At 37.3% G+C, this 12,789-nt stretch overlaps 2 protein-coding genes across 4 annotated transcripts; one reads left to right on the top strand and one right to left on the bottom strand.

Annotated features, from left to right (window-relative positions):
* The first annotated feature begins 385 nt into the window (after positions 1-385).
* LOC100802395 (putative pentatricopeptide repeat-containing protein At5g08490) lies at positions 386-2,960 on the top strand. The gene is made up of 3 exons (XM_026128136.1): positions 386-635; positions 737-2,185; positions 2,266-2,960. Exons 1-3 carry the CDS (start codon positions 386-388, stop codon positions 2,958-2,960), a joined length of 2,394 nt encoding a protein of 797 aa, XP_025983921.1.
* A 1,276-nt stretch (positions 2,961-4,236) lies between these two features.
* On the bottom strand, positions 4,237-12,475 carry LOC100804352 (protein SUPPRESSOR OF GENE SILENCING 3). Of its 3 annotated transcripts, none has more exons than XM_006578684.4 (6): positions 12,332-12,475; positions 6,776-7,811; positions 6,351-6,645; positions 5,964-6,208; positions 5,104-5,264; positions 4,237-4,717 (listed from the first exon to the last, which is right to left on the bottom strand). In XM_006578684.4, the coding sequence occupies exons 1-6, from the start codon at positions 12,397-12,399 to the stop codon at positions 4,501-4,503; spliced, it is 2,022 nt and encodes a 673-aa protein (XP_006578747.1). In that variant the 5' UTR covers positions 12,400-12,475; the 3' UTR covers positions 4,237-4,500. The 3 variants fall into 3 exon arrangements, with proteins under 3 accessions (XP_006578747.1, XP_014630338.1, XP_003523187.2); XM_014774852.3 differs by having other exon boundaries at positions 6,776-7,806; positions 12,332-12,427; XM_003523139.5 differs by having other exon boundaries at positions 6,776-7,806; positions 12,117-12,412.
* Between the last annotated feature and the right edge of the window lie 314 nt (positions 12,476-12,789).

Below are 12,789 nucleotides of genomic sequence, written 5' to 3'. Positions count from 1 at the left end.
TCATAACATTGAGAGCACTAGCCGTAACGAGAGTGTCTGAGACGTATGTGCCGCTTCCAACTTTAATTTAAAACTAAACTCAGTCCATTCCGGTGGTGCTTCTGCCGACGGTCACTTTCCCGGCGAAGAAACCTTCGTAAACGGCGGCGATCCATATGTTCTGAGTACACAAAAACTCAGCCACACGCGCCGCCAGAATCTTCTCGTTAGTTCATAACTGTCACTTTCTCACGTAGCACGCCCACTGTTTGTGAAAATGTTAACAAACATTATATTCCTTCTTCTTTTTCCGTACAAGAAGGAGGAGCTAGAAAGCTCAAGTGTTGAGCTTTTCGTAGCTTTCACCACATCTTTCTGTTTTCACGCGCTAGTCTAACGTTAAACCATGCTTGGACGCGATTTCAAGACATGGGGTTCCGTCATCAGGAGTTTGTGTTTAGAAGCAAGACACAGTGAAGCCTTGTCCCTTTTCCACCACTGCTTAAAGGGTTATGAAGCTTTCAAACCAGATCACACTGTCCTTGCTGCAATTTTTCAAGTCTTGTTCTGCCCTTTTGGGGTAGAACTCTGCATAGTTATGTTGTTAAACAAGGCCACGTTTCTTGCCATGTTACCAATAAAGGGTTGCTCAACATGTATGCCAAGTGTGGCATGCTTCACGAGTGCCTCCAGCTGTTTGATCAGCTCAGTCACTGTGATCCTGTTGTTTGGAATATTGTTTTGTCTGGGTTTTCAGGGTCTAACAAATGTGATGATGATGTGATGAGGGTGTTTAGGATGATGCATTTGAGCGGAGAGGCTATGCCAAATTCTGTTACCGTTGCCTGTGTCCTTCCTGTTTGTGCTCATTTGGGTGACCTGGATGCTGGAAAGTGTGTGCATGGTTATATTATCAAGTCTGGTTTTGGACAAGACATGCTTGGTGGAAATGCTCTTGTGTCAATGTATGCAAAGTGTGGGCTGGTGTCTCACGATGCATATGCTGTCTTTGATAATATTGCTCACAAAGATGTTGTTTCGTGGAATGCAATGATCGCGGGCTTGGCTGAAAATGGGTTAGTGGAGGATGCGGTCTTGCTGTTCAGTTCAATGGTGAAAGGACCTACACGGCCGAATTATGCGACCGTTGCAAATATTCTTCCTCTTTGTGCTTCATATGATAAGAGTGTTGTGTACCGTTGTGGAAGGCAGATCCATTCTTATGTGCTGCAGTGGCCTGAATTGTCAGCTGATGTTTCTGTCCGTAATGCTTTGATTAGCTTCTACCTAAAAGTTGGACAGACGAGGGAAGCAGAAGTTTTGTTTTGGACCACGGATGCAAGGGATTTGGTCACTTGGAATGCTATTTTTGCAGGATATACATCAAATGGTGAATGGTTAAAAGCACTGTACCTGTTTGGTAGTTTAGTATCTCTAGAGACATTATTGCCAGATTCTGTGACTATGGTCAGCATACTTCCAGCTTGTGTGCAATTGAAAAACTTGAAGGCAGAGAAACTAATCCATGCGTATATTTTCAGACATCCTTTCCTTTTTTATGATACAGCTGTTGTAAATGCTTTAGTTAGTTTCTATGCAAAATGTGGCTATACAGAAGAAGCATATCATACTTTTTCTATGATATCCAGGAAAGATTTGATTTCATGGAATTCTATATTTGATGTCTTTGGAGAGAAGAGGCATCATTCTAGATTTCTCAGCTTGTTAGACTGTATGCTTAAACTCGGAACTATGCCTGACTCAGTTACAATATTGACCATAATCCGTTTGTGTGCCTCTCTTTTGAGAATAGAAAAGGTTAAAGAAATACATAGCTATTCAATTAGAACTGGATCTTTATTAAGTGATGCTGCACCAACAGTTGGGAATGCAATACTTGATGCATATTCCAAATGTGGAAACATGGAGTATGCTAACAAAATGTTTCAGAATCTATCAGAAAAAAGGAACCTGGTCACATGCAATTCACTGATATCTGGTTATGTAGGTTTAGGATCACATCATGATGCACATATGATATTTAGTGGGATGTCAGAGACTGACCTTACCACACGGAATCTCATGGTTCGAGTATATGCAGAAAATGATTGTCCTGAACAAGCTCTTGGATTGTGCTATGAGTTACAAGCTCGAGGGATGAAGTCCGACACAGTGACTATCATGAGCCTCCTTCCAGTATGCACGGGTATATTATTCGGTCCTGTTTTAAGGATCTTCACCTTGAAGCTGCCCTCTTAGATGCATATGCCTAATGTGGCATCATAGGTCGTGCATATAAGATATTTCAATTGAGTGCTGAGAAGGATCTGGTTATGTTTACTGCTATGATTGGTGGGTATGCTATGCATGGCATGAGTGAAGAGGCACTTTGGATTTTTTCTCATATGCTCAAGTCGGGGATCCAGCCAGATCATATTATCTTTACTTCCATATTATCTGCTTGCAGTCATGCTGGCCGAGTAGATGAAGGACTGAAGATATTTTATTCAACAGAGAAACTTCATGGTATGAAACCAACTGTGGAACAGTATGCTTGTGTGGTGGATCTCCTAGCTCGAGGTGGTCGCATTAGTGAAGCATACTCTCTTTTGACCAGTTTGCCAATTGAATCTAATGCTAATCTTTTGGGGACATTGCTTGGTGCCTGCAAAACCCATCATGAAGTAGAATTGGGGCGTATTGTAGCAAACCAACTCTTCAAAATTGAAGCTGACGATATAGGAAACTACATTGTATTATCAAATTTGTACGCAGCAGATGCTAGATTGGATGGGGTAATGAAAGTTAGAAGAATGATGAGGAACAAAGATTTGAAAAAACCAGCTGGATGCAGCTGGATTGAAGTTGAGAGAACAAATAACATTTTTGTGGTTGGAGACTGTTCCCACCCCCAAAGAAGCATTATTTACAGTACACTACAAACATTGGATCAACAAGTTAAAGAACCCGCAGAGTTTTAGCTTAATCTTGGATATGTTATTATTGTGAAGACACATCCTATAGACATTTGTTGACCCAACCCCCCAAGAATTTAATTTTTCTTTCATTAGGATGAGAAATACTTGTATAGATCATCACTTCATAAACTGAGTATACTAAACTAATTAGTAATAGATAAATTATTTCATTGAACAAACATTTATATGATCATTGAATATATAGCGATAATGTGCCATTGTTAATGTATACTCAAATTATCACACGGCTGATATATGCTGTTCAAAACAATTTATGCCTAATTGTCTATGACCTTGTTGAGGAGAAAGAAGTATGTGTTCACGTTGGCCTGGTTAGAAATACGGTTTGAGTTGGTCAAACACATTTTGATGGGTACAAATATGTTTTTGGTTGAAATTTTCTCACACGGGCAGAAAAATTCGATTCATTGATGAAGCAACTTGAAGATGCTTGTGTTGTTCTTGAATCAATTTAAGCTATTGGATGAATTCTTATCACATTTATCTCATAGTTTCCCTTCCCTCTTTAACAGGCATTTCCCATAATATGGCTGGGCTTCAGCAAGAATCAGGAGAATTGCTCTGACTTGAGCTGCTTTGGATTTCCAAAATTTTTCTTGTTATTTTCGTCCAAGTTTATTTTCTGCATTGAAAAAAGAAAGATCTCGCTGGGGTTTGGTGGGAATCGACAATTTTTTTCATTTTTTAGGGGTAATTTGCAGAGCTAATGAGTACTCACTGAGGAGTATGCATGTCTACCACCAACAGGACGATTTTCTTAGTTAAAAATTAATCACGTGAATGAACAACAAAAAATCTGCATTTTTTAAAATACACTCATCAAAAGTTAAATCTTAAAATTAAGTCACTCATAGGTCATAATCCAAACATATCCCCTTATTCTGCATGCTCCTAATCTTGAGCCGCACCGGCAAACTACCCCGAATTGGGCAATAACTTGGCCGGAGTGGTACATTTTCATTAAAAAAAGAATACTTATTTTAAGTATTTTAAAAAATAATTAATGACAAAAACATATTTTTAAAAACTGTATATAAATCCCCAAAAAATAGTTAACCAAACGCTACATGCCTCCTTTATCAATAGTGGATCCTCTGGCTGTTAGTTTGGGTATCACCTTGGCGCCCAACTATCTTCAAAAGATTATCAATAGTGCAATCAAATATTTATCAGTGGTTGATTCTTAAAGAACTTTCAAACATACTCAAACTGTAAAATCCCCTGGCTAAAGATATTCAAACTCACAATGCATCAATCATTCATCGGGGCATAGCAACTCCCAATTGTAAAATTTCTATTTGTAAAATTTCTAGTCATTCGAACCACATGCACCACCATTTAAAATTTTAACAAGGTTTTCTATATCCAGTCATGTACCAAATGCCAACAAGTACTAAAGAAAAGAAAATGACATACTGAATTTAGTAAAAGTCTCGATCTCTAGAAAGCTGATGTCTCTATTTTCTCTACCTATTTGGCTGTGTTTATCTGTTTGTATGAGTCTGTGCAAAAGACCCTACCATTAGATACCATTGAACTTCTCCAACGGGGAGTACTTTTCCATGAGGTTGGCGAGTTCCTCATCAAACTTCTGCTCATACTGAACTTCTTCCTCCCAATGCCTCCGCTTCATTGCAGCATAACCCATGCCATGAGCATGCAACAGTTTCTCCTTTTCAGCAACAAAGTTCTCCATTTCTTTATCTTGGACCTCAACAAATTTCAGATACTCTTCCACCCTTCATCCAGAGAATTCAAATTCACACAAAAGCCATTCAAAAATATAAATACCACCATCCAAATAACTAGATAATAATTTTTTAAACCTACTGTGGTCGGCCAGGGGTTTGAATAGTTTGCACAAAGTTACAAGTTCAAACCTCAGCCATTATTGTACACACACAAAACAGGCAATAATTTTTCAGCACATGTACATAATTCTTACTCTTTAAAAAATTAACCTAGCTTTTTACAGCTACGTGAAATTAGTTTTTAAGAATAAAATGTCCTTCAACAATTCAATTTAAAATCACCTACATAATAATTTCACAAAATTTATTTAGATTAAATTGGCTTCAGATGTGAATATATCAATAGTCCAATGGAAGGAATGACAATTACATACTTGAGTCTATATTCCTCAGCATTCACATGACCAGTACTACTTGACTGCTTCACCTTCTCACGCTCTTCCTGTTGCATCTTCTCAAAATCTTCTTCCTTTGCATCCCTTGAATCATGAATGATTTTGATCTGGTCTTTGAAGAATTGTTCTTGCATATACATCTTTCATGATTGACAGGAAACATTAGTGAGAAAACAAAACTATGAAAAGATAATATTATGACCTTATCATTCAAGACAAAAGCTAACCAGAAGGGAAAATTAACAAAACAACAATTTTTGTTTTTTTGAAGAGAAAACAGACCAATGCTGGGTTAGTAAAAAAAAGTAAACCAAGAAAGCAAGAACTAGGATGAAATTATTCATTCAATTTATAAATAAATGGAAATTGTTCTGGAAAACAGGGTTAATGGTAGGCATCAGACCTCCACAACAAAACAAAAATAATCAATCTAGATCCAAATCTTAACAAGATTATGTGCCTTTCTTTTAAGGCATTATAGTATCTAGATAAATAGCCTAATGCAGTCTTGGCCAGTGCAACCCTAAAAAATGTAAAAGATCAACAATATGCAACTGTATCTCATATTCAGTGCTAGTCTAATTTGACACATCAAACTGAAGTTCAATGGTACATGAATCACATTTTTATATGCAAAACATTCATACAGGAAGATTAAAGATAACTTTAGATTATCCACTCTTGTAATTACAGCTAAAAAATTTCAACGAAGCAATCAACCAGAAGCATATGCTAACCACAACTCAGTGGCATCAGAAATAATAAAGTACGTTCCACAACAAGGTAACCACTTTTCAATAAAATTAATAGCCATGTAGTCTGTTTGATGTTAGTATTACCTCTTCTTTGGTCTCTTCATGTTGCATTTTAGTTCTCCTCCTCACAATGCGATTTTCCTCCATTGTCTTCCGCAGCTTCTCAGACATTATACCAATAGATTCTTCAAGAGCTTTTGTGTGTTTTGCACCTTTCACAGCCTTGTCCTTAAAATAGAGCAGCTGTTGGTTGTCTTCATTCATTTGCCGAATTTGGTGTACAACCATCTCCTGATATGACATTATGTCATATTTGAGTCTAGATTTACCTACATAGTTTCAGAAGAAAGGAGGCCAAAAAAAAGGTCAACTTATACTTTGTCTCCATAAATTAACCTGTACCGGGTAGACATCAAACAATCTGCATAATGCAAATATGAATAAAAGTAACCAAGAAAGAGGAAATGGAACCTTGGGAATGCCTGTTGAAAAAGTCCAGATCTTCTTTTGTAGCCATGTATCCATAGAGCTGGCGATTCCCCCCAGGTAGATATAAAATAGGGCGATTGAACCAAGCATCTTTATCAGTTCCTTGCTCTGCAAAATGCTTGTGGAGACGCTCTGCCTCTAGATAGCCACTAGCTGAGGCTTCAAATATCAAAACACTCATCCCACGATGACCCTGTGGGCCATAAGAGTGCCGTGCTTTTGCAGCAGCATATGTGCTAAAATAATCAAGAAGTTCTTGGTTACCCATACCTATCCACTGAATACAAAGAACAAAATCCAAAGTAAACATAAAAACCAGTAATGTTATTAAAAAATTGTGAATGTTATGCTCCATAAATACAAGCAAACAAAATATCAAATATGACACCAATAAAATATAGCTATACCTTATCATTTTCATCCTGTTCAAGCTTTGTATTCTGAATGACAACCATTGGAGGCCAAACTATCTCATGGTCCTTTTCTTCTTCTTTCAAACCTTTCCACTTTCCAAATACTTCCCCAGCTGGAATTACTGAAGTACCCCTTCTGCGTAATTCCTCATCCAAAAGTATAGCAAGCTCCCTGTGAATCTTCACCCTTTTTGATCCCTTTGTTTTGGCATGTGTCACCAAGGGCTGCAGTCCTCTGTACCAATCAATAGCTCCAGGACCACCTTGGCAAGCTGGACAATGCCACTGTCTTTCTGGTTCGTTTATCTGTTCAACAGTCAAGCCATCCAAAATCTCAAAGAACTTCTTATACCATTTGCTTTTCTTACGTGTCTCATGACTCTTTTGACTAGCATCAGAATCATCGTCATCACTCATCAGATCATCATCAGTATCTTCCAAATCATCAGATTCCTCCTCCTCCCCATCATCATCAACACCATAATTCTTTTGAAGGTCCTCTGGTGAAATTTCATCCCTTACATTGGACTGCATTGCACCAGGTCTGGATTGCCAGTTCCAGCCATGCTCGAGTGGAGGCCGAATTACAGGATTTGGAGTCACATAGTTGCTTTCATATCCACTTGTTCCTAATTGAGGCCTTCCATTTCCTCTGCCAGCTGGTCTCCTAAAGTTAGCATTTGGTGTCTGCCAGGGATTTCCAGAAGATCTTCCAACTCCACCATGACTCCGGATGCCTGGCTTTTGAACCATTTCAGCATTCCCCCATGCCCTAGGATTAGAATTATGGACCGGGGGGCCCCATGGTTTTGCAGCACTGCTTCCAGCCTTGTTCTTGGATTTCCTTGCATATACCTCCCACTCACCATCATCTTGTTCTGAGTTTAGCTTAGTATCAGCAATACCCTGAGTCAACTGCTCAACTTTTGGCTGAGGTTCAGATATGCTTTTCCCTTTGGACATATCATTGTTAGCCACAGTTACAGGTCTCCCACCTCCTCTTTTCAAACTCATTTTTATATGCTCTGTTCTGCATCAATATTTTTGTGTTACGCATAATAGATGGGAGGTAAAGTGCATAGAGAATAATAAAACTGAAGGAACTTGAAAACAGAAAATCAGTTCATTTGTCAACTACAATAAACTAATAAACCTAAGAAAGAGAAATCTTAATCTACATACAGCTAAAGACACAATCAAGTCAAAGCATTGTAAGAAATTCATTCACTGAAATATTACGTTCTCAGAATCTCAAATAAAGAAATCAACACTTCACTATGAAGTCAACATGGAAAGGAGGCATACAATAAATAGAATATAACTGAAGGGAGAAGTCTCAATGTAATAATACAAAAGAACCAATGCAATATGTGTGAAAGGATACTGCTTGTACATGAAAAATGCAGGGGCCAGTGCACATGAAGGGAGAAATCTCAATGTAATAATACGAAAAGACCAATGCAACGTGTGCAAAAGGTTGTACATGAATCAAATGCAGGGGCAATGCACATGGAGGGTAGGGATCCCAATGTAAAACTACAAAAAGACCAACACAATGTGCATGAAACGAGACCGATACAATGCACATGAAAGGATGGAGAATAGCAGCCAGAATGGCCAACCCCAAAACTGCTACAGCAGGATTGTGGATACCAGGATGACCAGTTGATCATTACTATGAAATTTATAGAATTTTTGCTACATATACATATATATGCATATACATATATATATATATATATGCTCAAATAAATAAATAAAATAGCCATAATTAGAGACATATTCATAATTAATAATTAAGTCATAATTTTAGGCCAAATACAGAAGTTAATAGTAAGAGTCAAGTAATACAAAAGAAAAAATAAAGTAAAGCAACAAAGAGCAACATAAGGTTACCTATCTAAGCACAACAGTGAAAGAAAGAGACAACAATACATAGACACCAATGTTGTCAAGATCGATATATCCTACTTAAGATCGGGCAGAGGGTTGCAAAATCATGAACATGGGATCCTAACAAGGATCATAACAATCTACCAAAAATATAAAAATATACTTTAATGCAAAAATTTGATAAATATAATTAGATAATACATATAATAATATCAGTAAAATCCATTTAAAAAATTAAATATTTATATACCTATTATTTTATAAGTTATAAATACTGTATAAGTATAATTAATATTTCATTCTGTTCTGTATTTTATAATAATTTGTGGAAAAAATAAAAGAAGTGAATATAACATAAAACCAAAGAATATAATAAAAGACACAGTAGAGAAGATATCTTGAATAAAGGCTAAAATCACCCAACCCATGAGTTTTAGGGAAAAGAAAAGAAAAAGAAATAATACTGAGAAAGGTCATGGCTGCATAAAAAATAAAGTTTAGTGTCACAGGTGTCACTGTTCAGTGAGAACAGGAGTGCAAAACAGAGCACTCAGTCACGATCACAGCAGACCAGAGAGAGAGGGTCAAGTATAACGCACACAGGCACACAGCAGCAAACAATCATAGCAGAGAGAGGGTCGAGTCAAGACTGAGGAGACAAAAGGGATAAGCCAAGAGATAGAGAGAATAGAAAAGAGAGAGAAAAGCTGGGTAGTGCTTGTCTAGGTCTGAAAATGGGGGAGAAACAGAAAGTATCAATTTAGGGCACCAATAGAGTGGGTTAAAATAAATTTGAGGCATTCAACCTGTCTCAGAAAATCCAGCTCAGAAGATAAGAAAAATCAACCGATATTACGATTTCAATCCAATCTGTGACTATGATCATAAACCGATCCCACCGTTTCACAATTTTGCTCACAATCCAACTCAGAGGCAGGGAGCAAAATTGTGAAATCATGCAAGTTCACGATTTTACCCGCAATTCAGCTTGGAAGCAGGGTACAAGATCATGAAATCATGCAAGATCACGATTTTACTCGGGATCTTTACAACATTGATACACACACATAACAGAACATGGGCCCCTCTTTGATGTCAAGAGTACAGGCCCCAAAGGATGTGATCAGAATAGAGACCACAGAACAGTTTGCCAAAATTTCAGATTGAGGGTTGGCCGGAAACTCAACTGGAGTGCCACAGATTGGCCAGAAGCGCAGCTGAGAGCTCAGGGTCAGATGATTTGCATCAAATAGCAAAGAGAAGTAGGGTTTTCTTTTAAGGGCAAAAAATCCCAAGACTGCCCACCTTATGACACTAAACGACATCGTTAGAGGGGCCAAACAAACGGGTTTTTTCCTGAGGCAGATTGTGGCCGTTTCACATGGAATTGTAGCCTTATGACACCAAACGACGTCGTTGGAGGAGCCAAACAAATAGGTTTTTGTATATGGAAAGAATAACAGCCGGAAATGCCACAATTCCATGCGAAAGAGACCACAATTCGTGCCACAATAACCACAACACTGAACTGCTCCACTACAGGCCACACAGAAACAGCACCAAATGACATTTTGAGGGGCAAAACAAACAGGGATTTGTATATGGAGAGAACAACAGCTAGGATGGCCACAGGTCTATGCAAAAGCAGCCACAAGTTGCACTGCAATTACAGCAACACTGAACTACTCCAATACAGGCCACACAGAAACAGCATCAAATGACATTTTTGAGTGGCCAAACAAACAGGGTTTTGCACAAGGAAAGAATAACAAGTAGGGTGGCCACAATCCGTGATGCAATAACCATGAATCCATGACACTGTAATGCTCCACTGCAAGCCACACAGAAGCAGCCCCAGATGACATTGTTTGAGGGGTCAAACAAATGGGGTTTTATGCATGGAAAAAATAACATATAGGATTGCCATGATTCTACACAGGCAGACACGATTCACCTCACAATAAGCACAACACTTAACTGCTCCACTACATGCCACACAGACATGGCAGGGGGCTGTGCTGGAACACATCATCATTATACTGGTGCAAAGTTGCAGTATTGACTACTATGAACCAAATGCAGGGGCAATGCACTTGAAGGGAGTAATCTCATTGTATTACTACAAAGAAGAATCACAATGTAATACTGTAAAAAGATCACCACAATGGACATGCACATGAACAGATGATCCTTTTACATGAATCAAATGCAGGCACAAAACAAATGAAGGGAGGAATCTCAATGTAATACCACAAAACACCAACACAACGTGCATGAAAGGATAATGGTTTTACATGAACCAAATGCAAGGGGAAGCACTTATAGTTATGGTACAAGACACACAACAGCCAAAACTCCAGATAAATGAAGATTGCCATCTTATAAACATTTCACATCATTACAAAAAGGGAGGGTAAAGGTGATTCGATAAAATCATAACACAGTAAAGCTTTTACAGATATTGAAATTAACATTTAGCAGCATGCTTCTCTCATAGCAGGACCCAAGAAAAGACACATTTGCAAATGCACTCAGGCTACACTTTTTATTTTGCTTTGAATATTAAGTGCGCACATTGAGATTGAAACGCAGCTTAGATGATACTTCCTCAAGTCCAAAACTATTGATGTTTTACAAATTTCAAGTCTCATTAACTATTTTTTTCTACATATACCCCTATTTAATAATTGTTATTTTCAAACAAACAATTACTCCTATAAAAGATATTAAATGAGAGAATTTTAGACTAAATAGTAATAATTTATTATAGGTAGTATTAACTATTCCTTAAGCTGTGTGTACTGACTTTAAACATCAACAGTTTAGGTAACAGAGGTAGTAGTAGAAGGCAGAAGGTTTTGTTATTGTGTTATTCTAATATTACAAACAGAGATAAACGACAGCAACAGAATCCCTCCTTAAAAACCCATCCATTTTAAATTCTTTTGGAAGCTTGAAGAAGATAGGGTAAAAAAAAACATAAATCCAATCTTAAAAAAAAAAAAAAAAACACCAACACACAGCCAGGATTCTATATGAAAACTCATAGCGTTCAGGGAAGATTCACCGTAAAATATTATGAGTTTATTCAAACCCCAAAAAACAGTTTAATCCTTTTGGAAGACCCAACTATTGCTGTGAGCCTTGTCTTTCTTTCTTTTCACTCTTCTTCATAACATTCAACCAAAAATAGAAAATGCAGTTAAACGTGAAAACAAGCCGAAAATCTTCGTTAGATACGAACCTATTTTATTCTTTCTTTATTAATTTTTTATTTTATAGTTTTAATATATTCATCATCTTTACATGGATGAGCAACATGCAAAACGAACTTTCCCAACAGAACCAACGCAGGTAGCAAAGAACTCATAACGAAGACAAAACGGCATCGTATCGGCTCATAAAGAAAAGTGTGAAAATCGGAGAGAAAAAGAGGAATCACCACTGATCGTAGGAAGATCGCGCGAAGAAAATGTGGCGGTTGAGACTCACGCGCCTCCAGAAAAGCGCGGAGAGCGAGTGAGTGAGTGTTGTAACAGCAAAGGAAGGAACGTTAGAGGAGGAAGACTGACCAAGGTGGACTTGAAATGTGATTTATTGAGTACAGAGAAAGGAAAAGAAAAATAAATAAACAAGAAATGGTAAAATGGCACGTACGGATAAACTTCGAGACGAAGGAGAATGTTGTTGATAGGAAACAAGAAAAAGAGTTGCCTCTGTTTCATTACTCTCTCCCCCTCTAATTAGTCTCTCATTAATGTTTATATTTTTTGCTTTCAATCTCAGAATTACATTTTCGGCAAAAAAAACTTAAGTCTGTTTTTTTTTTCAAGGATAAAGACATATTATATCAATATAAACAAGAGAGTTAATACAAGAGAACTATGGAAAAACAATTGTTGACAAACATAAAATTTAGAAGTTGTTGCTAAGGAGTGAGAAACTTGATTGGTTTGCCTATTAAATAATTTTCAAAACTTGAATATAGAAACGTCATTATTAGAAAATAGGTCATTAACATCCATTTTAAAGAATATTTAACATCCGTATTGAAACAATCATTGTTAAAATAAGTCATTTTTAACATTAGTTATAAAAATTAATGTTTAAATCCA

The sequence above is a fragment of the Glycine max genome, chromosome 4 (genome assembly GCF_000004515.6).
Source record: "Glycine max cultivar Williams 82 chromosome 4, Glycine_max_v4.0, whole genome shotgun sequence".
NCBI lineage: Eukaryota > Viridiplantae > Streptophyta > Magnoliopsida > Fabales > Fabaceae > Glycine > Glycine max.
Note: the sequence above shows the minus strand (reverse complement) of the source record. Positions and strands in the feature narration are given on the sequence as shown.

What these genes read in the sequence shown, in the direction of transcription:
- LOC100804352 (XM_006578684.4), bottom strand. Translation starts at nt 12,399, where the DNA reads ATGAAACAGAGGCAACTCTTTTTCTTGTTTCCTATCAACAACATTCTC. An exon ending in AACAGGATGAAAATGATAAG is followed by an intron (nt 6,646 to 6,775) that starts GTATAGCTATAT and finishes CTTTGTATTCAG; the next exon opens with TGGATAGGTATGGGTAACCA. An exon ending in TTTCAACAGGCATTCCCAAG is followed by an intron (nt 6,209 to 6,350) that starts GTTCCATTTCCT and finishes GAAACTATGTAG; the next exon opens with GTAAATCTAGACTCAAATAT.
- LOC100802395 (XM_026128136.1), top strand. Translation starts at nt 386, where the DNA reads ATGCTTGGACGCGATTTCAAGACATGGGGTTCCGTCATCAGGAGTTTG. An exon ending in AATAAAGGGTTGCTCAACAT is followed by an intron (nt 636 to 736) that starts GTATGCCAAGTG and finishes CTGGGTTTTCAG; the next exon opens with GGTCTAACAAATGTGATGAT. An exon ending in CCTCCTTCCAGTATGCACGG is followed by an intron (nt 2,186 to 2,265) that starts GTATATTATTCG and finishes GTGGCATCATAG; the next exon opens with GTCGTGCATATAAGATATTT.